The sequence below is a fragment of the Microtus pennsylvanicus genome, chromosome 14, assembly GCF_037038515.1.
Source record: "Microtus pennsylvanicus isolate mMicPen1 chromosome 14, mMicPen1.hap1, whole genome shotgun sequence".
NCBI lineage: Eukaryota > Metazoa > Chordata > Mammalia > Rodentia > Cricetidae > Microtus > Microtus pennsylvanicus.
Window position 1 is genome coordinate 27,499,365 of NC_134592.1, and position 23,934 is coordinate 27,523,298.

A 23,934-nucleotide genomic window follows, 5' to 3' on the forward strand; every position below is an offset into this window, starting at 1 on the left:
AGTTACTAAATTTCTGCTTCAGAGGGGGCCACACCGGGGACACTCTGCTGTATACCGGAGCAGCCCGGTAAGGCGGCTAAAGAGCCACTCTCCGTGTTTTCAGTGTAGGTATGAAAACTGAAGCACAGAGTGGTACCAAGGCAGATGTTAATGAGACTCCTTGCTGCATCCCCTTAATGGTGGCCTTGTTCCTCCTCACTCCTCCCAAGATCATCACTTGTTCAAGACAGCAACAAGAACATTGGGCCTTGATGGACATTCCCTTGTTTTCATGTACTGCTAGCAACCTTCCAATAGGAACAATCAGTGTCTAAGTCCTATTGACATTGTCCCTTCTACCTCCATTAGGTGAGTATCCAAACTTGGCTTCCATTCTCCCTAGCTCAGTTAGATCTCTTATCTCTTTTAGTGCCAGCGCAACATGCTCTCATGTTTATGAACATGCTAGCCTTTTGTGTATTTTTTCCTTCTGCTTGGAATAATATATTTTCAGTCTTGAGAAGTAGATTTCTTACTTCCACAACCAAACCTCAGCTCTAGCGTTATCTCATCTTTGATGCTTCCTATGGAATTCTTCTCTGCATTTGAATACCACCTTTCTTGGACACCAGACCATTATGATCTGTTTATGAAGAGAATCCTAATCTACCTCATATTAAACACACTAGCTGGCACATAGTTAGTACTTTGTAATGAATTGGGTTCAACTAGAGAGTGATAATAATAACATATCATCTGCAGAAAGGATGTAAGTGTGAAATGGCCCAGGGCATATTAAGGACCCAACAAACAGCAGATGTATAATTTCTTTGAATAAAAACCAGGTCTCTTAACTTTCTTTTTCATCCAAACAGGAACAAAGAAGGATTTGTCTGTCTGTGAAAGGAACCATGAAGCCAGCGACGATACAAAAGCTTGCAATGGTCCCCTTGTGTTGTGTTTTGAAGCGCTTGCTACTCATAATTTAGCAGCATCTCGATTTATTTGAACCATAGTAGGCAGATGTCTGTTGGCAGTTAAGCTGCTTTTAGCAAACACAGTAACAAAGGTACCGAGCAGGGATGTAAATGTTTATCATGTCCCTGCTCTTGGGGACACTGTGGCCACTGAAGGTATCAGCAGTTTTCACAGACTGCACCAAACCACTGACTGAACCTCTCATTTCTCTGTCTGGATGCAAATGTATGGTAGACTTTTTTAAAAAGCAAGAAATATCTCCAGTGTCCCTACCTGTTAATTTCAGAATAAGAAAAATATACATTCTCAACCTCTCCTTTGAAACAAGAAGAACACTCTAATCAGAGCCTCTCAGACACCAACAAAGAGGAATCACTGTAGGTCATGCTATTCATGAACCATGATACATCTTCATGAGATCACATGTTGGTCATGGCAAAGAGACACTTAAAGAACTGGAGGAGAAAGAGGAGCCTGAATGTGAGGGGTATGCTGGATGTCACCAGAGACTCAGTAAATGACAGAGGAAACTATGCATGAGAAAAACTGGGGTTTTGATTGCAATGCATACTTCACAGGAAACCCCTTTTTCAGATACATATCATTATCAATCAAAAGCTCACAAAGAATGGGCCAAAATAGAGACAGCTTTTTAGTTCTCTGAAGAAATTCCAGGTTATATTTATTAATCTATCAATTAATATCTGTATCGTAAGCCTGAAGGCCATGTCATAAGACAAAACATTCATTTTCTTGGGCAAATCCATTAGAAAAGTAAAATTTTGATTGTACCCTTGATAGAACTAGAGCCAGGATGCTGACCAAGAGAGCTCCGCGGACTGCAAGGAACAGGGACTCGCAGTCCTGTTCCGCCCTTCATTCACCTTTATCCCTCTACTTGGAAACAGATGGGACACTGCCAAGCTGATGACATTTGAGTCTCAGAGTTTTAGTGTTGAAGGGCCCTAAGAGAGCATGAAACCGGATTGCCTCATTTTATTCCGAAAGAACAGAGAGGCCAGAGGATCCAAATAACTATATCAAGGTCATATATCTAAATAAAGGATCTGGATATCCCGGGAGGTAGGGAACACAGGTATACTGCAAAAGCTCTCCTTGGTGACACGGAGACAAGGGGAAACAATCAGCACAGTTGTATTTGACCTTGGAGTCCAGAGCTGCTGCTCCCCCAACACGAGTTAGTTATTCTGACCAGAACGAATGATAATGTTGTCACCTCTTACTTTCTAATTCCTATGATTACCCTTTGAACTCTCATACTCTGCAGATGACATTAAAGTTTCAAGATTCTGTCTCCATTTCCTCGGCTACATTGTAGGCTCATGGAGGACACAGAAACGCGTCCTTTACCAGGCTGTGTCTTCAGGGCCACATTCCTCATGATGTGGAAAGAATCTGAAGACTTGTTTATTGAGTTCCGGGGCCAATGTTGGGGTTCAATAACAAGCGTCATAGTTTCATTTCCTAGCCTTTTAAACCCAAAGCTACTGGAACTAAAGTTAGTGGAGGTAGGAAGGTGCTGAATGTGCAGAGATTTTAGTAATTTACTGTAATACTCTACAGATGCCACAAGGCAAATTTGACATCTTCATTTTCATGTTCCATTCACTATCTAGTTGTCCAAAGAAAATATCAGTGTTTAGCCCTGTCATGAAGCAAGATGCTCTCATGTAAAGACTGTCAGGACTTGGTTCTTAGAGAAAATGGAACAAAAACATGCCCAAAGAGAATGGTAATGCCATTTACTGAGATGGGAGGAACAAGGTAAAATAACTTTGATGTAGGGAGGAAGGGCTCAGATTATAGTTTTCATAACAATTTTTAAACTGAAATTGGACATCACTGGTACAAGCATGACCTTTGATGCTGTGGCAGTGAGTAAGAGGACCAAAGGGAGTGTGTGGACAGAGACATAAAACAGAGACTTGAAGTGCTCTAACACGCAAAGCCACCAGAATGAATATGTGTATAACAAATGGAAGATATTACGAGCACATGAATGTACCTCACGCAGTTTCTATTCCTCATTGATCTTGGAATAAGATTTTTGCATACATGAGGGGGAAAGGCTTCACAGTGTGTTGCAAAAAGAAATGAAATAGGAGCAAGGAGGCATAAATTCTAACTACTCTTTAACTCCAAGATAAGGGAGTGTCAACTTCCCTGGGTTACTAATTCTCCATCTACCAAAATGAGGACGAATCACAGATGACCCCAATGCAATCTACTCACCATATTGCTTTCTGATGTCCTGATTTTAGTGATCTATGTGTGACAGTCATATGACAGACACCCTCCACCCTCACTGCAGCCTGTGCCTCTGCCTTGCCAGGCAGAATCTACTGCGGGTATTGCTGTTATTACTGCCACTGAGTAGCTCATGCTCCTCCAGAGAGCTGACTGAAAAGGAAGTCCTCAGTAAAGATCAGAGATAGATTCTGATGCCAACCTCCCCTATTGGAACATGCCATTTAAGAAACCTCATATCTTTATCCTTGGGTTTTGGCACATGTATATAGCAGGTAAACAAAATCCCAGAGGCCTGGGAGAAGTATGTCCTATCTATCTTAATTTCATGATTTTGTAAATTAATGTTCGCAAAATCACTTGATTTCTAAGAGCACAGTTAATGTTTTATTTCAGCACATGTACTCACTCAAAAGTGGCTTTTAGACATAAAGCAAAAAAAAAAAAAGAAAAGAAAACCCTACAATTTACAACCCAAGATAACCTAGACAACAAACAGGACCCTAAGAGAGACATGCATGGGAAGTAGAAAAAGACAAGCTCTCCTGTGTAAATTGGGAGCATGGGGACCATGGGAGAAGGGAAGAGGGGAAGGAAGAGGAAGGGAGGGAAGGGAAAAAATATATAGCTCAATAAAAACAATTTAAAAGAATATAACAATTAAGAGGATAAAATCAAGGTTTCAATATGATATTCAGTGGGAAAAAGAGAGCACATCTTTCTCACACAGCTTGGTTATATCTGTACATAACACAAATTCCTAAAACAGGGAAAGGCCCAGCCATGCCTGATTCATGGTTATTAACTGTGTTTAAGCTTGGAGCATTGTTTCCCGATTCCTGACACTTTCTTGCATTTTTCAAGTATTATTTAATGTATGTCTAATTATTTGTTGAGTGGCTCTCAACCTTCTTACTGCTGTGACCCTTTAATACAGTTCCTCACGTTTCTGCGTCCTCCATGAGCCTACAATGTAGCCGAGGGGATCGAGACAGAATCTTGAAACTTTAATGTCATCTCCAGAGTATGAGAGTTCAAAGGGTAATTATAGGAATTAGAAAGTAAGAGGTGACAACATGACATACCACTTTATCATTCGTTCTGGTCAGAATAACTAACTCCTGTGGGGGGAGCAGCAGCTCTGGACTCCAAGGTCAAATACAACTGTGCTGATGGTGACCCGGAACCATAAAATTATTTTGTTGCTCCTTCATAACTGTGATTTTTCTACTGTTATAAATTATAATGTAAATATCAGCTATGTGAGCCTAAAGGGATTACAATCCAGAGATTGAGAACCACTGTCTTCCAGCATGTAGTCCTTTTTGAAAAGTGAAGCTTGAAGCTGCAAGGGATCCACAGTGGCCTCTGCCATTTGTTGTGTCTTCGTCACACCTTAAGTAAAGAGGGCTTTGAAATTAAAAGGAAGGGTTTAACATTTGAAAAATATAAAAAGCAAGTCTCAATTTTAGCTGAGAAAAAATCTAATCTAGTCTCTGGATTTAGATAGAAGGCTTTGACTTTTCACCTTTGAAACATTTGAAAATTGAACTTCATCCTCCCTCTTGGGAATTGTTGTAATCTACCATGAACATTGCCCTGCGTGAACAAGACTTATCTGAACAAGGAAAGGCCCATGATTCTGCAAAAGCAGTATTTTAGTGGGGGCAGGATAGGAAAGATATTGCATTGAATTTTTCCTCATTATCGTGACCTACTCTTCTTAGGGGAAAAAACCTCAACAAAAGAAAACACTGAAGTACATTCATGTGCTCGGGCAACCTCTGTGCCTAAGAACTAAAAATGCATGCTATCATCAGGTTCTTGACCTTAGGATCTCAGAAAGTCAGTGAGATGGCTTGAGCTCTCAAATGTCTCGAGGGATCATTCTAACAGGTACATGTGTGTGATCTGGCCTATTCTATTCCAGCTATTCCAGGTAACTAGCAGATCATTGTAGGGCAAAAAAAAAAAAAAAGAAAGAAAACAGAACAAAACAAAACAAAGCAAAAACAGCAATCTGAAAGAAGGTGGTTCTCGTTTTTGCAAAAGGCAAACTCTGAATCAGAAATCTTAGAACCCAGAGGTTAGAGGAGCTCAATCACGGTGACTGGGGTCCCTAGAAATGCTCTGCTTTCCTCTCTAAAGTCATCATTTGATTGACAGTTTTCCACATAGTCATCCTGTGAGGCTCCACTTCCTTGATGTCATGGCTAGTTCTGGAGGTTTCAGGGGAAAGAAAAATCTTTAGTCAGGAAGTCTAGTATTCTCATCTCCTAGGTAAAGAACCGAGATGTGGACCAAGGCCCTCTATGTCATCTTGCTATTTAGTAATAGAATCAACACAGGACTCCAGGCCTCTCTGACTCTAAAACTTTTCCCTTGAATCATGAGCTCATTTTCCTCTAAACACTGTATCATAGCTTATTTTTCTTAACACAAGTGTGAACTTTTCCCCCAAATAAATGCCACCTATATCTATACAAAGCTTTTTAAAGATGAGCATAGGATGTGCAACGGACTCAGATTTAGCTTGATGGTCTACTATGGAATGGAGTTCTCTGACTTGCCTTATTAGAATACTTATCAACTGAACTAACAAGTTAGCCACATTGGGAAGAAGACTGCCTTATGGTAAAGAAGGTCAAGAATTCATAGCTTTCCAATAAAGGAAAATTCCAGGACAAAAATAAGACAGATTCAAGGGTATTTTTTATCCACTATAAGACATTATGGAGCCCAGTCTGTTTGGATGCTCACCTTCCTGAACCTGGGGGAAACAGGGAGGATCTTGGACTTCCTATAGGGTAGGGAACCCTGACTGCTCCTTGGACTGGAGAGGGAGGGAGAGGGAGAGTGGAGGAGGGGAAGGAAGTGGGAAAAGGGAAGGAGGTGGAAATTTTCAATAAAAAATTAATTAATTAAAAAAATAAAAATAAAAAAAAGACATTATGGGGACCAGCAAAATGGCTCCCTGGGTGGTAAAAGCACTGATGACTAAAGTTTACTACCCAGAAACCACACGGAAAGAGAAAACCAATTCCCACAAGATGTCCTCTGACCTCCACGCGCTAGCACTCTGTCCCTCTCTTTGTGTGTGTCTCTCTGTCTCTCTGTCTCTGTCTCTCTCTCTTTCTCTCTCTCACACACACACACGCTGAATCAATGCTTAAAAAGATATCATAGGACTTCATAGAAGAACAGGTTGTCTTCCCAGTTTTCAATGTAACTGATTGCAATTAAGTAGTTACTAAAGCTTTTACTTTTAGGTTGCAGAGATGCTTCCTACCTTACTATGAATAGAATACCCAAACGGCTAAAAATAATAATGATGGACATCTCTGTCTATATCTTTTTAAAATAGTGGCAAGTCATCCTGAAAAAAAAATGCTAAATTCCATACCAGCTTAATATTCCAAAGTCAGTATTTAGAGTTTCTTCTCTCTGCAGAAAGAACTGTCTCATAAAGGTCAGAAACAAAGATGGTCTGATTTGGCTAGGTAGAGAGCTACCCAAGAAAATTAGCTTAGTCTCTCTCCACCCTTACATATTTCCTAGTTCCCTTGCCTTATTGGGGAGGACAACTTTCCCGTAGAGTTGGCCATTAAACCAATATTAGTTAGATGGCTAGCAATTCTCACCTAGTGTCATACCTGAACCAGGCCCAACCCCGAATTGAAGTTTTCATCACTACACTCTTATTTTCTCAATTCTAGACACATTGGTTCCTAACATCACCATTCCTATTGTGAGATAACTGATATAAGTGAGTCATCACACAGTTGTTTTAGGCTCAGTGAAGCACACTTTCTTGGAAATTTTCTTCATTTTACAATAGTTAGTATAAATGATTAATTTTAGGCTTAAGGTTGCAGCTTCTGGGGAAAAAATCAGAGAAATAATTAGCAAAGAGTTATCTGTGATCAGGCTGGTATTGTGGTCCATGGGGAATCCTCCAAAGGGGCGCATGGTCCTGTACAAAGAAAATGTGAAACACTCTTCCTTCACTATTACTCATCAGAAATGCCTACAGATTCTGAAGATCAGAAGTAAAAAGTACCACAATGTTGTTAGAAAGAAGAATGAGAAAATCCAAGAACCTTTGGACCTCCTTCTTCCCACCACTAGTTTCTCCATATAAAAGTGGCCACTCCACCTATCGGCTCTACAATGTCCCACCCACAGTGCTAATAACATTTACCGCACACTAAACATGTCAGACTTTGCTTCTTTTCTTTCAGATGACCACAAAATAGTCCCCCGATCCAAAGTATGAATTGTGTCCAGATACCTGTTTGTTGTTTTTATTGGTCACAGTGTCTAGAAAGTTATAGGCTTCAAAAAAATGTATGAAAATCAAAGAAAACATACTCAAAAGTCTCCACTGAGGAATCAGTTTCAATGAGGAGAAACAATGTCATTGGAAAGCTCTATTATATTCACTAACAGTGCAGTCCTATCATTTTTCCCCTCCAATGAGTCATTCTGAACATGGTGTCAGGAACAATACAGGGGCAAAAAACAATTAGTGGGGGAACAAAACAATCAGTTGAACCGTCTGGGACTTGAGCGATGTATAGATCAAATGTCTTAAATTTGCTAAGCTGCCTCTCATTTGGCCAGAATGGATGGCTCTTGGCTGCACTGTACCAAGAATAATTGTCCCTCATATATCCCCAATCAGCTGCCTTTTAATGACTAGTCAAAAGTGACAATGTAAAAGATGTGGTGACTTTCACTGTACTTGGCCAATTTTGGACCATCTCCCACTGATTTGCCCTTGGAATAGGTGAGCCCATAAACACCTTGCACAGCTGGCTACATTCACTGCTTCCTGCCTCTACACCATAAGACCTGTGAGTTACAAGAGGAAGAAGGGAGATGTTTGAGGTAACCTTATGTCCTTACATTGGTTTTTTAGACACCTCAACACGTTGGCTTACATCAACTCAGTCTCTTACATCCCAGAGGTCAAATGCCCTTTCCATCATTCCAAACCAGCACCAGGGTAGGCTACCCTACAAAGACATTTGGAAAGAGTCCAGCCACTTGACAGACTTAGCAACCCCATGTGGCCTATTTCTATTCCAGATGGCTGCCTCCTCATCTGAGCTCATATTATGGTTGTTGCTGCTTTGAAAATGCAATGGATTTGAATTTAAATTTAAATCCCAAAGCTACAAGAAAGTTATCTTTTTCCCCTTCACCCAAATGTCCTGTGTCTTGTTTTGGTAAGATTGTAGGAAAGATATGCAGTTATTATGAAAAATGGGTTTCTGAAACAGGAGAGCATTTGGTACATATTAGTGATTGCTTTATAACTGCATTTTTAGTATCAGCATCATTAACGGAAAGGAACAGAGAATCAGGGGAGCCCAGGAAGGTTTGTTTTCTCTTGAAGTAACACTGTGGAGCTCACAAGAAGCACTCTTTGAAAGCAACTCCTCAGCACCACTCCAGCCCTGCCCAGTGTCTCTCCGATCATCACAGTTTCAGCCCAAGATTTGATTTCTGGTGATCTTCAGCAATGAAACCCATGCAGATATGTCTTCCAGGCATTCTTTTCCTCTCCCCATCTTCCTCCTCTGGCCTCTAACAGAATACATGTGGCTGTCTTCTGCTTCTTTTGTAACAACCTGCACTCCTTAGTCAAGTGAATGATAAACTCCCCGGGAATAGGAAGTACATCTATTACAGATTGTACAGCCTAGCCTCAAAGCTGTAGAAATGAGGACCACAAAACAATTCAATAGTTGTGTAAAATAACCTTTCCTTTACAATCCATAGCCAGCCTGATTTTGTGTGCCTCCTCTATAAAATAGAGCAAGCTGCCACCCGGACACGACTTTCAAACAAGAATCTCCTTGTCTTGGTGTTGTCTCTTTTGTTAACTTCCACATCTGCCCTGTTTTACATCTGTCCTCTGGTTCAGAACACATTCTTTCCTGCCACTTTTTTGTCAAACAAATGCCCACTCACTTTCAAATCATCTCTTCCATCCTGCTTCTTTGCAGAAATACTGTCTGAACCCCTGTGGTATGCTGGGTCTCTTGCTCCTCGGTACCTTCTGTTTGATGATGTCGATACTAATAACTATAGATCAGTCACTAACACGTACTAAATGCTCTCCATATTTCAGGCACCCATTATCATAAGCAGCATCTGATGAGGTTTGTTCCTGGTTGCCTATCTTTTACTAGTGAGTAAATCAAGTACCAATAGATATTGTTTTGGTGAAGCTCATATGACAATGTGACAGCCCAAATTATCACCCCAGCTGACGCCAGAGATCATGTTCATGATGACATCATTCAGCCTTCTATAAAACTCACCAGGTTGGTAAGTAATTTAATCCCAAGAGATAGGCAGGTCCATGAAGACAGAGATAGACTCATTTTGTTCAATATTATGCTTTTGGGACCCAGGAGTTATCTTGCAGAAACCACTAAGGAAGCAAAAATTCAAGCACTAAAGGGGGGGGGGAAGTTGGGTACTTCTAGAACGTTCACTATCCATAGAAGATATTTAAAGTGTATTTTGACCACGGCGATATTTATTATGAAGCTCCCCTTTCTACCATCTAAGTGACCAAACAAATTTAACCATTAACAACTAGAAAGGATGAGATGGGAAACCACAGAACCTAGCCCCGTTGTTTGGAAGCAGAAAATCACAGGGTGAGCAAAGATATCCTTAGGCCGTGTATCACTTCCGCTTAGACCAGGTATTACTCCGCTCAGACCGGGAGCAGCCACTCACCTCTTTCACAGGTTCTTCCCCAGTAGCCAGTGCCAGTGCAGTCGCAAATGAAGCGGTTCCAGCCATCCTTGCACACCGCGTTGTTCTTGCAGGGGTAGCTGTCACACTGCTTGGCGCTCATTCGTGAACAGGAAGACTTGACGCCTGCCGCATTCTGCATTTCCGCCAGCTGCCGGATGTTCTTGCTGCGCCCGTCAATGAACAGGTCACGGATGCAGCCCACGTAGCCATAGTTGAGCATGGCAGTCCAGAGTTCCGTGGGCAGAATAAGGCCAGCTCGGTTCTCTGGCAGCCCGCCCAGATACATGTCGCCCTCCAGGTCCAAGATTTCACTCTCACCACTGGCGGTGAACGGCGTGCGCCTGCTGTTCACAGATATGGTACCTGGAGTGGGAGACAGGCGCAGAGTGAGTTAAAGTCCTTCTTGCACCTCAGGTGAGCTTCTGGAGCTGCTTAAAGGAAAGCAGCTCTGCAGGTGTGTGGAGAAATGAGCATTGCCTTGTGGAAGACAGCACTGCAATCAGAAATATGACTGTAAGCTGGCGGGAAGGACCATCCGGAAGCTAGGATAACCTGGGCCATAAGATGACTCAGAAAGAAAACCAGTGATTTTTTTCCGGTCCATCTCTTCTCTCTAACCATACTCACCGGGAGATAAGCTATGCAACAGGGCAAGAAAAGTTTAAATCCCAGCTCAGCCAACTACCAGCTTTACAGTCTTGAAGAGGAGACTCCTCCTTTCATTTCCCAAAGGGATAAATAATTGCCCTCAACTAACAGGCGGCTGTGATGATCAAAGAAATGCATATGCATAGAGAGCTTGCAACAAAGCCTGGGGCAGGAGGTACTTTGTGACCTATAGCCTCTTCAAGGATCCACAATTCCCCCAAAGGAAGAGGCATTCTCTTTCCTGTTCTATCCATGAATATCCTGCAGACTAGGAATTGATTGCCCACTCTGTCAATCAAAATTGTGGGCATTGCCTTTAACTGTGTTTTTGTTATTCTTGCTTTTGGCTGGTGTGTTTATTTTGATTTTAGACAGAGACTCACTATGTAGCCCAACCTGGCCTGGTAATTGCTATGAACACTAAACTGGGTTTGAACTTACAGCCATCCTCCTGCCTCTGCTTCCTGAGTGCTGAAATTCCAAGTGTGAGCCACAACACTTGGATAGAATGCATTTCTTCATGCATTATTAAATACACAGTGAACACTTTTCTTTCTCTGGGAATAGTTTCAGGGACAGTGCTAGGCTTCTCAGGCATAGTCTTCCTCCTACGGGGCTGATTTCGCAGAACCCAGAGACATAAAATGAGCAGGTAATGTAGCTAATAGCAGGGGTTATAAAAATAGCCAAATGAATGGCATGAGATTAGCTCATAGGATCTACTTTAAAATGTATAGTAAGTGGAGGCATCACTACTTGAAGAACAAATTAAGCCAGAAAGTTGAAAAAGATCCAGCCCTGCAAAATTCAAGGGAAAGAGTATGCCTGTCACAGAGAGTGGTACTTACAAAACCCTAAAGGGACTGTGAGGTTGTTGACTGGGGAAAAGTTTCTATGGATCAAACCTGCCAACCTGAGTCTGATCCCTGGAATCCAGGAGAAGGTGGAAGGAAAGAATCAACTCCACAAAAATTGTCCTCTGACATCCATACACACTCCGTAGTACACGCACACGCACGTGCACACATACACACACACATACACAGCTATGATGATGATGATGATGACCTGATGACATGAAGAAGTTTGCTCACAAACCAAGAGGCAAGACATGGTGAGAAAAGATCAGATCAAGAGACATAGGTTAAGTCCCAGGAGGGTCAGATAAGGGGTTCTGTCAAATGAGATTCTAGAAGCTGCAACCTAGTGACTGGCCTGGGAAAACAAAAGTACACCTGTATTCCATGTATTTCCACCCTGTGCTGGCCCCTCAACACCTTACAGCTCTGTTTCCTGAACTGAAAAATTAGGAGCTATAAGCATGGTGGTATCTGAGCATCCTGCCAGGTTTTTTTTTTTTTTTTTAAGTTTTATTCTTGATCCGCTTTGTAGGTGCTGAGAGAAGTGGGCTGTGCCATCCATTAGTTCGCCTTTGCTCTGGCTCTTCTACCCGTTCATTCAGACAGTAAGCATTGCAAGCTAAGGACTGAAGCAGATCAAAAGAGATCGCAAATATGCTATGTGCTCCAAATTATAACAGGATAGCGGAACGGAAAGAACATAAGGGGCCCTGGGGTGGAATTGGGGTAGACTGAATGGACAATCTTCCCTTAACTCTCTTTAGAAGCTGTCTCCTAGAGAAATATGCTTTGTTAGTTCTTAGTATTTTAAAAAACCCACATGACAAAAAATAATATCCTGGTGATGATTTTAAGCATTTTATGTATTTTAATTTATTTTATTTTCTATGTACAAGTATTTTAAATTCATCTATATGCATCTACATGCATGCCTAGTGCCTCCAGAGATCAGAAGGAGAGCATCAGATCCCTTGGACCTGATGGATAGATGTGAGCCACCCTGTGGATGCTGGGACTCAAACCTGGGTCCTCAGCAAAAGCAATAAATGCTGTTAACAATACTGAGCCATCTTACCTACTCCCTCATTTAATGTATGTAAAAAAAAGCATTTACTGACTGATTTTGTGTTGGATCTGGAGATTCACAGGTGAAGCATTTTACTCTGTCACTGATCCCCGCTGCCATTTAAGTGCATTTTTTAGACTGCTCCCTCAAAACAATTTTGTGATATAGGAGTCATTAAAATTCCAGCATGGTTGGCCAAGGGAGCTTTCAAGGCTCGTCCCCTGCCTGAGAAGCAATTGGCTGATGGCTGCTGAAGACTGGAGAATCAAGTTTCTTTATGGTTGTGATTTCCCATGCTCCAGTGGATGGTCCCAGACCCATGCACACATGGTCAGCACTAATATGACTGGGGAAACTATTACATAATTAGTAATAATAATGATTAATAATAGAATAATAAGAGTTATCAGAGAGATAGACTGGTGAGTCCTCAGGAAGCTAGAGGGAGATGGTAGGGACATGGGTAAAATTAAAATGAATTGTATACACGTATAAAATATTCAAAGAATTAACAAAATTGCTATTTCAAACAAGGAAGAAGTTGAGATTTGTGTATCTTAGCATCTTATCTTACACAACTTTCTTTAGCTCTTCAAACAGGGCTAATGTGATCATCAATTGACAGGGTAATATGGTTTGAATGGGAAATATCCCCTATGTGCTCCTGTGTTTGAGCACTTAGTCCCCAGCTGATTCTCTGATTGGAAGGTTGGGGAACCTATAGGAGGCAGATTCTCTCTGGAAGAAGCAGGTAGTTGCTGGAGGCAGGCCTTGAGACTTGATAGATTGGTCCAACTTCCCGTCCACTCTCTGCTTTCTGACTGTGAATACAATGTGAAAGGCCAGTCTCTTGTTCCTGCCACCACGTCTACTTCTTGTAATACCATGTCTTCCCTGCCATGATTGACTGTAACCCTCGGAATAGTAAACCAAAAATTCCTTTCTCCCTTAAGTCACTTTAGTCAGGGTGATTTATATTATCAACGGAAAAGTAACTGAGACAAGAGACATGCAGTCAGTTTGCCGAGTATAGACAGTATGAGAAACTATTTGAAATTTAGGGCTTGGATTGTATACCATAGAAAGCCTATGCTCGTAATATATGGCCAAACACATTTTAAATGCACTGAATGGGTTTTAAGACTCACTGTCTCCACTGAGGAGTTATTCTAAAATGTTTTCTGGGTCATCTATCAGGCCCGTTATTCTTATGAATGCTTGAGGAAGAAGGCACATTTGGACATGCTTGTTTTATAAATGCCTATTTTAAAAGAGACAGATAGCTAACTTAAAAAAAATAAGATGCCAGAAAAATATCCTCACAAAGAAATGAAGTTTAATAGATCATATTGAAATGTAATGTTACATTGCTTTTATGAACTAATTATTGTTTACTTACTAAATTGTATAGGCTTTGATCAAAATTGTCAGTACTTCAAGAAACTGACTAATGCTATAGCTTCCACATATGAAATTTAAGGCTCTTAAAATCCAAATTTATTTGTGGAAGATGGGTCCCCTGGTAGTTCTATAAATGCAAACCACCATAGCTATACTATTTAACTAACTAGTTTTATGTCAACTTGACATAAGCTAGAGTCATCTGAGAGGAGGGAACCTCAATTCAGAAAATACCTCCCTAAAATCAGGCTTTAAGCAAACCTGTTCTTACTTAGTGGTTGGTAGGGGAGGACCCCACCCATTGTGGATGGTGACATCCCTGAGCATGTGATCCTGAGTTCTATAAAAAAAAATCACATTGAACATATCATAAGGAATATGCCAGTAAATAGCACCTCTCTGATGTGGAATAGCCTTCTGTATATGTGTTGCTTTTATTGGTTGATAAATAAAGCTGTTTCAATGACTTAGCAGAGTAAAGCCAGGTAGAAAATCTCAACAGGGATATATAGAAAGAGTAGGTGGAGTCAAAGAGATGCCATGTAGCTGCTGAAGGAGAAAGAAGCCGGAATCTTACCGGCAGGCCACAGCCTCATGGCGATACACAGATTAATAGAAATGGATTCATTTAAGATGGAAGAGCTAGCTAGGAACACGCCTAAGCTATTGGTCAAACAGTGTTGTAATTAATATAGCTTCTGTGTGATTATTCAGGTCTGGGAAACCAAAAAGCAATCTCTGTTTATACCCCTCCATGGTCTCTGCCAGGGCTTCTGCCTCCAGGTTCCTGCCCTGTTTGAGTTCCTGTCCTCACTGATATGGAACTGTGAGAAAAATAAATCCTCTCCTCCCCAAGTTGCCATTGTCATGCTATTTCATCACAGCAACAGTAACCCTAAAAGGACAAAACTAGAAAAAACAATTAGTATTGGGAATAACCAAAAATAAACATATGGTATCTTTCTGTGCACTGGCCTTCATAGAACAGCAATGGATCACTGCTAAGTCATAGCAAGGTCATAGTTAATCCCACATAAAACTCTTCAACCATAGCATAACTCGACACATTGCATTAATCACCAGCAGTGTTTTATAGACAATTCTGAGACAGGGGTTTAGTCCTGCCCCAGCTGACATTTCATTGATAAACTTAAGAAAGACAGGGAGAAATTTAGCCACTAGAGAAATTAACTTTTTGTGTTTTTCTTTTTTAAATAAAAAAAATCACAAACCATTCATTCTTGCTCAACAAGCACATTTAATTTGGAGCCTCTTGGTTGGGACCAGATTTCAGACAATCAATAGAGAAACCTACTACTGGTCAGTAAAACATCCAAGGCCACAATCTACCACTGACTGCATCCTACGCAGACCCCATCCAGATCTTCCTGAGGGCAGTGTCATTCATCTCTGCCATCCCTCTGTCTGGGGAATTACACACAAAAGCTGCCATTCCATGGAAGTTCAGCCATTTCTACTTAGCTTCTCTTTTTTGGGGGGTGGACCTCTCATTTTGTAATATTGGTCAAAAAAAAACTAGACATAAAAATTCCCAGATGAAGACTTTTGTGTGTTTACAGAAATAATCCATACAACTACAGCAAATGAAACTAAAGCCAGTCTTGTGTATGCGGAATCAGGAGATGAGCCTGAAATTCAGATGCAGTACTAGTCCTCTTGGGGAAACACCCTTACTAATAACATAGACTATGACCATCATCACCAGAGGGTCCTTAGAAAGATAGGCAGCCTGCTTAGGCATTCAAAAGCCCAGATTTTCTATTGCTGGCTACCCCCACCTCTCTTTTTGTTACTCTTCCAGAGTAGCTGTGTACTGCCTGGGGCTACTTTGTTTGATCTGAAGCCACAGAAACAAACAAAGTCATTTAAACCAAATGTAAAAGGTTAGGAAGAGGAATGGGGAGTTAGTGAGGTCTGAGCAGAAGAATGAAATATGGGCTTTCACACCAAAGGAAGGCTTTAAATTGAACATGACTTCAGGAAAAATCAATTTGCTGTTTCCTTTCTTGTCATAATTCCTCCCAGCAATATGACTGTTGCCAATTACTGAAGGGCTATCATTGCATACACTCTTGCAACAGAGTAATCACACAATGTAATGTTTGTGATGTCACAGTCAGTTTCCATGGTGATAAGAGAGAGGAGAAGAAAGGGTAGGGGGCTGTCACACCATGACAGTCCCTGTAATAGGAATAGAAATGCTACTTCTAAAGTTACTCATGGTGCTAGGGACTTAGAACTATCATTAAAACCATTGGGCGGAATGATAGAGAAGCTAAGAATGCCAGCTAACCACAAGGTAGGTATCTTGTCCGTAAATATAATTTTCCAATCCAACAGCCATTAGAGAGAATACTAGGGGACAGCTGAGCATGCAAGTGATTATTATAATAAATATATAAAACCCCGAGGGGAAGGAAGCTACTGCTTTCATCCATTCTCAGTCCTAATTCCTTTTTTACCTGATCTGCCATCCCGCTGAATGTCCACATGGTACCATTCCCCATCATTGGCTTTCTTCTGAGTGGCCTTCACTTTGATGGTGCCTGAACCCATGTCAAGTAGCAAATACAGGTTGCCATCAAGAAGCTCCACAGCAAAGAAGTCAACTTTTGTGTTCTTTTGGCTCCGGACGTCTTTCCTTTCTTGGGGTTTCCCATGAGTGAAGAGGATCAGGCCATTGGGCTCCGTGGTGCGAAAGTCAAAGGAGATGGAGCCCATGCGTTTGGTGTTCCACTTGGGCAAGCTGATGTAAGCCTCTGGGGTCTCAAAGTTGATGGGGTCCAGCGTGGCCACATTCTCACATTTGAACACAACTTCCCCGTAGATTTTCATCTTGGTGTCCCCAATCCGGGCCAAGCGAGACAGCTCCAGACGGATGTCATTATTCTTATAAACAACCTGTCAAAAGCCAAACAAAAGTGCCATGTGAATCAATCTCGCGAACAGTATCAATCCATCACTCCTTGGGCAGCCAAGAAAAGGGTCTGAAGCATCTTCAGGACATAATGGTCTGAAACAACATGTGAAGCAAAAGACTTATCAAAAAAAAGCACCCCAGGAGATGTCTGGGCATATACAAGCACAGAATGAGCTTCTCCACTGCCACTGTCTATCTTTTCTCTTCCTCCTGGTACCCTGCTTCTGGATGTCACCACGTTATCAATATGAGTTTCTGAGAAAAACTCCAGCGACGCTGTGCTGTACAGGTGCAATATGCAAACACATTTACTAAAACATCCTTGGTAAAAGGCCACAAACAAACCTTGATGACCATCAATAATAGACGACATCCCTCTATAATGGAACACAATGCTGCCTTTTAAAATTATGTATTGCCTCCGGTTTTTATGTGAGTCCTTCCTGGTCATTTTGTTAAGCGGAGCTAGATCTAGGACAAACTGATAATTACCTTACCATTTTATGACAATGGAGAGTCACAAATGCATAGGTTTATATAAGTATAAATTACTATGAACTATGAAATTTTCAGGATGGTGGATTTGTGAGATTCATACTCAGAACTGGGAGATTTACATTTTCACAATATCCCCATGTCTCATTATTCAAAACTATGTGGACGTATTGCCTTTATGGATGATTGACTGGGCCTGCAGAGAGACAGATCACTGGGTAAAGTGCTTGCCACACAAGTGTAAGGACCTGAGTTTGGATTCTAGAAGCCACTTAAAGCTGAATGTGGTAGTGTGTGCCATTAATCCCGAGGCTTCTATGGCAGGATGGGAGACAGAGGCAGGAAAAACCCCTGAATTCCATGAACTGGGTAACCTGGCTTATGTATCCGTCAACAAGAGACTGAGTCTCAACCTAGGTAGAGTTAAAGATTAACACTTAAGGTTGTTCTTTCATCTCTACACATGTCATGGCATAAGCATGTCTTATTCATACATGCATACACAATGTAAACACACACTGAAGAATTTTTTAAATGATTGAGAGCTATGAGTGTTGGTTAGGAGGAGAGTGCTGTGGAATATTAGTTTAAAATGTGCTACATTCATTTCTGCTGTGGAACATTTGCTGAATAGTGCAAAGATGTGTTGCATCCTTTTATGTTGTATTTCTTTAACTCTGTGGAGCTGTGTTACTGTGCCTATGTAAAACACCTGATTGGTCTAATAAAGAGCTGAACGGTCAATAGTTAGAGGAGAGAGAAATAGGTGGGGCTTCCAGGCAGAGAGAATAAATAGAACAGGAGAAAAGAAAGCAGGGAGAGGAGTGGAAAAGGAGAGGAGGACTCCAGGGGCCAGTCACCCAGCCACACAGCCAGCCAGGAATAAGAAGGAAAGAAAGGAACATAGAATAGAGAAACGTAAAAGACCAGAGACAAAAGGTAAATGGGATAATTTGTTAAAAAAAAAAAAACTGGCTAGAAATAAGCCAGGCTAAATCTGGGAATTCCTATGTAATAATAAGACGCCATGTGTTTATTTGGAAGCTGGGTGGCAGCTCCCAAAGAGAAAAACAAACAAACAAAACCAAAAAAAAACAACCACAGGAGGGTGTGTGGCTTTATTTTATAATCACACTGAATATGCCCTCGACACAGAGGCAAAGGATGATACCCTAATTTAGACAGTTGAGGACATTTACTTAGATGAGGATTGAAATTTACAAAACAAAGTGGTTTATACAACAGATGAAAAAGTCTGTTATGACTTTCCAAACCTTAAACAATCCATAATTCCACAGGGATTAATCTAGATTTTCCAAAAATATTTATAATATTTTACTCTTATTAGCACTTCTCTCTTTAACTCCTATCCCTTCCCCTGTGTGTGTGTGTGTGTGTGTGTGTGTGTGTGTGTGTGTGTGTGTGTGTATGTGTGTGTGTGTATGCGCACATGTTCTTGTGTATAAGTCCAGGTATGTATGCGTCACCACACACATGTGGAGGTCAGAAGACAAGCCCAGGCATCAGCTCCCATTTTCCACCGTATTAGAATCAGCGCCTCCTCTTTGCTGCTGTTTATCTGGTCTATGAGCTTCCAGAGATTATCCTGCCTTTGTTTCTCCCTCACCCTAGGTGCATGGAGATTACATATGCACACCACTGCTTCCAGCTTTATGTGGGTCCTGGGGGTGTGAACTTCGGTCCTCACACTTACACAGCAAGGATTTTATCTACTGAGTCAGCTCTCTAGCCCCAGACCTGAAATTTCTATGCAGTATTTCTGTATGATATTCAGTGTTCCAATTTCTGAGTGACATCACCTCCATACAAGAATGCTGATCATGGCGAATGGAAGAAAAAGGATGGAGAAGGTACGCGACACTGGCAGAGTCTGCTTATTTCCTGTCTATCGATGAGAGTTGAAGAGAAGACTGATTTGTGAGGAAGAAATAATTAAGAGATGTAAATCACTTAGAGACAGCATGGCACACAGGAAGTGCACAAAAATCTCAGCTATTTGGGGGTGGTTGTGGAGGTTACTGTTAATCTTATATCATCTTTCGCACACTCCTGTCTAACTTATACTTTCAGTAAAGCAACAAGGCTTCGGAGCCGAAATCAACCTTACCATCCATTCGAATTCAGTGAGAAAGCATTAATTGGATGGGTCATTTTCATGCTATAAGGTGTTTCCCTTCTCAAACCTGTCACCAGGCAAGAATCAAGCAGAGCGGTTGACTTAAAACAAGTACAGTGGGATCCTCAACTATGACAAAGCATTGGAAATTCTTTGCCTATTAAGTCATCTCGACCATGGATCCATCTATATAGTCAGTATCACTGAAATAGTACTGATTTTTAACACTTGCCAGTACCTAATACCAGGATCTCTAGTATCATCCCACCCAGACACCACCCATTTGGCAAACTGGGAGTCATTCCTTCATTTCATAGGCACGGAAAATAGCTAAGGAACGAGCTCAGAGGCATACAGCTGCTGAAGGCGGAGCAGGCCCGGAATCCAAGCATTACTTCCAGATTCCATAGGCAGCACTGCACACATATTTTCTAGTATTGCCATCCACACCCAGGCAGCTCCTTATTGAGGTCGTAGAAGGTCATATATGATCAGCTTCCCAGTTCAAAAGCTGAATTTCTTAGTTTAGTTCCACCAGACTGACCATGAACAAAGAAGACACAGCAGGATCCTCAACTACACAGATGAATACATAAAAGGAACAATCGAGTTTGACTGGGAGTATCTCCTTTCTTATTCCCAATGTGATGCCCTAGCCTGTATGATCTCCAAATGGGAATCAAGCTCTGCCTTGCTCTGTGCTTGAATGCAATACTTTTCTACTTATGGACACTATTAGTGGGCAACAATAGCTCATCCAAAAGAAAATGAGGAGCCTGGGCCCTCTGAACAAAAAATAGAGAGAGAAAACTCAAGCAGCTCTCCTTACAGGGATCCAAAACAAAAAGTGAAGAGACAAAAGCCCAGTCTCCAAAAGACACAAAGAACTCAAGAAACATCAAAAGAGCAAAAAATCCAACTTAAAAAATGGAGTACAGACCTAATAGAGAACTCTCAACAGACAAATCTAAAATGGATGAAAGACACTTAAGGAAATGCTCAACATCCTTAGTTCTCAGAGAAATGCGAATCAAAACAACTCAAAGATTACATCTTATACCTGTCAGAATGGCCAAGATCAAAACCACAGATGACAACTTATGCTGGAGAGGATGTGGGGTAAAGGAAACACTCCTCCTTTGCTGGTGGGAGTGCAAACTGGTACAATCACTTTGGAAATCAGTATGACAATTTCTCAGAGAATTAGAAAACAACCTATGTCAAGACCTAGCAATATTACTTTTGGGTATATATGCAAAGGATGCTCAGGGATACCACAAGGACATGTGCTTAACTATGTTTTTAGCAGCATTATTTATATTAGCTAGAATCTGGAAACAACCTAAATGCCCCTCAACTAAAGAACAAATAAAGAAATTGTGGTACGTTTACACAAGGGAGTACTACACAGCAGAAAAAATAATGACATCTTGAAATTTGCTGGCAAATGGATGGATCTAGAAAAAAAAAAACATATTGAGTGTGGTAACTCAGACCCAGAAAGACAAATATATTATGTACTCACTCATAAGTGGCTTTTAGACATAAAGTAAAGAAAAACCAGCCTACAATTCACAACCCCAGAGAACAACAAAGAGGACCCTAAAAGAGACATACATGGATCTAATGTACATGGGAAGTAGAAAAAGACAAGATCTCCTGAGTAGATTGAAAGTGTGGGGGTCATAGGACAAGGTAGAAGGGAAGGAAGAGGAAGGGAGCAGAGAAAATGTATAGCTCAATAAAAACAGTAAAAAAAATGAATATGAAGACCAACTCTTCCATGGGAAGAGCACAGTGCTTGGACCAGGACTGACAAATGCAGATTGCTGTAGAAATGATTGGGAAAATCGGGGGCAGAAAGTGGTTGATGATAACTAGCCTCTTGGTAGGCAAGCTCTCTATTACAACCCCCAAATTGCTTGTCTATGTATGTTGACTTTCTTCAGTGATGGAAAAAAAAAAAAACCAACATCTTCCTTTGCTGACAGTAAGTACCCTTTCTGAATCTGAATTTTATTTTCTTTTAAATTTATTTTTAAAACAATCTTTTCTCATTTTACATACCAATCCCATTCCCTCTCCCTCCCCTACTTCTACTCCCCCTATTTTCTACCTATCCTCCCACCCCCCGCCACGCACTCCTCAGAGAGTTTGACACATCACTTTGAGGCAGGACCAAGGGCCTCCTCCCTGTATCTAGGCTGAGCAAGGTATCCCTCCAAAGGGAATGGGCCCCAAAAAGTTCAAGCACTAGGGATAAATCCTGGTCCCACTTCCAGTGGCCCCACAGGCTACCCAAGTCACACAACTGTCACCCACATTCAGAGGGACTAGTTTGGAACTATGTAAGTTCCCCTACTGTCAATCCAGAATCAGTGAGTTCCCACTAGCTCAGAACAACTACAAGGTCATCCTTGTGGATTCCAAGGCATTTCCCTAGTGCCAGGTTTCTCACTAGCCCCATAATGGCTCCCTCAATCAAGATATTTCTTTCCTTGCTCTCCCTCTCTGTCCTTCCCCCATCTCAACCATCCCATTTCCCTCATGCTCTCTTTCCCTTTCCCTTCTCTCCTCCCCCTCCTTTTCTACTCTTCATCCTCCCCTCCCCCACATGCTCCCATTTTTTTCTCCAGGAGATCTTGTCTATTTCCTCTTCACAGGGGATTCATCTCCCTTATGGTTCTCCTTGTTACCTAGCTTCTCTGTGGTCATGAACTATAGACTGATTATGCTTTGCTCTATGTCTAATATCCACTTTTGAGTGAGGACATACCATATTTGTCTTTCTGGATCTGGGTTACCTCACTCAGTATGTTTTTTTTTTCTAGTTCAATCCTTTCACCTGCAAATTTCAAGATGCCATTGTTTTTTACTGCTGAGTAGTACTCCATTGTGTAAATGTACCACATTTTCTTTTCTTTGCCCATTATTCAGTTGAGGAGCATCTAGGTTGTTTCCAGGTTCTGACTATTATGAATAATGCTGCTGTGAATACAGTTGATTAAATGTCCCTATGATAAAAGTGATCATCCTTTAGGTAAATGCCTAAGAGTGGTATTGCTAGAGCTTGAGGTAGATTGATTTCCAATTTTCTGAGAAACCGCCATACTGATTTCTAAAGTAGTTGTACAAGTTTGCACTCCTACCAGCAATGGAGGAGTGTTTCCCCTACTCCACATCCTTTTCTGCATATGCTTTCATCAGTTTTATTAAATTTAGCTATTCTTACTGGTGTAAGATGGTATCTTAGAGTCCTTTTGATTTGCATTTCCCTGATGGCTAAGATATTGAGCAATTCCTTGAGTGTCTTTTGGCCATTTGAGATTTTTCTGTTAAGAATTTTCTGTTTAGATTTGTATCCCATTTTTAATTGGATTATTTGGTATTTTGATCTCTAGTTTCTTGAGTTCTTTATATAATTTGGCTATAAGTCCTCTATCCAATGTGGAGTTGATGAAGGTCTTTTCCCATTCAGTTGACTCCCATTTTGTCTTATTGGCTGTGTCCTTGTCTTACAGAAGCTTCTCCATTTCAAGAGGTCCCATTTATTTACTCTTTCTACCAGTGTCTGTATTACTGGTGTTATATTAGGAAGTGGTCCCCTGTGCCCATGCATTGAAGGTTACTTCCCACTTTTTCTTCTATGAGGTTCAGTGTGGCTAGATTTATGTTGAGGTCTTTGATCCATTTGGACTTGAGTTTTGTAAATCTCAATTTTACTCATCTCCTCAATCCATACCTTCACAATGATCACTTTGTATTTCCAGGTAAAGGGCACAAAGAAATTAAATGCTATACATAGTAGAACACAGTAACTTCTCAACTGTCACAAAAATCTAGGGAAAAGCAATGCTACATCTTGATCTCTAACAATGCTGAAACTCTACCGGAAACAAGTGGCTCCAAAGTGTGATTTTGTAGAATAGCTCCTACTAAGAAGAGACAGATAAGAGGGCAATTGTCTTGCAGTCCTGAGACCCTCAAATGTCTAGCTCTACTGCTGTCATCGTCTCTTTCCCTCCTACACATACTCTAAGCAGAACCATGCAGCAGCCTTGCAGAAAAGTACTGATGCCTTAGGTGTGTGCACTAGGGCATGAAAGAGGAAGCCCAGCCAGACCTTTGCCCAAGGTGAATTAACATTGGTACATGTTCTTTTAAAAATCTGGCTCTCACTGAAGCAAGTGCCCCAACTGATGAACTGAACTAGACAAAACAAGTGGCATCAAGTGACAGAAAGCAGCAGCCTTCGTTGACAAGCTGCCCTGGCAAGAAGCAATTAAAAACAAAGTAGACATGGTGCCCCATGGGGGAAGATGTCACACAGCCTGAGAGGCAGAGTATAAGAATGACAAGTTGATCTTAACTATCCTGCTCA

At 41.2% G+C, this 23,934-nt stretch overlaps 1 protein-coding gene across 47 annotated transcripts in view; it reads right to left on the reverse strand.

The window, feature by feature from the left end:
- The window catches only part of Nrxn3 (neurexin 3), a 1,550,418-nt gene that overhangs the window by 1,012,430 nt on the left and 514,054 nt on the right, over window positions 1-23,934 (reverse strand). For all 47 annotated transcript variants that reach the window (XR_012907734.1, XR_012907733.1, XR_012907732.1 and 44 more), the window contains 2 exons: window positions 16,464-16,902; window positions 9,985-10,368 (listed from right to left, as the gene is read on the reverse strand). Coding sequence is in view for 39 of the 47 variants with exons in the window: in XM_075948192.1 (XP_075804307.1) it covers window positions 9,985-10,368; window positions 16,464-16,902 (823 nt within the window). In the remaining 8 variants the exon portion in view is untranslated. The remainder of the gene's footprint in view (window positions 1-9,984; window positions 10,369-16,463; window positions 16,903-23,934) is intronic.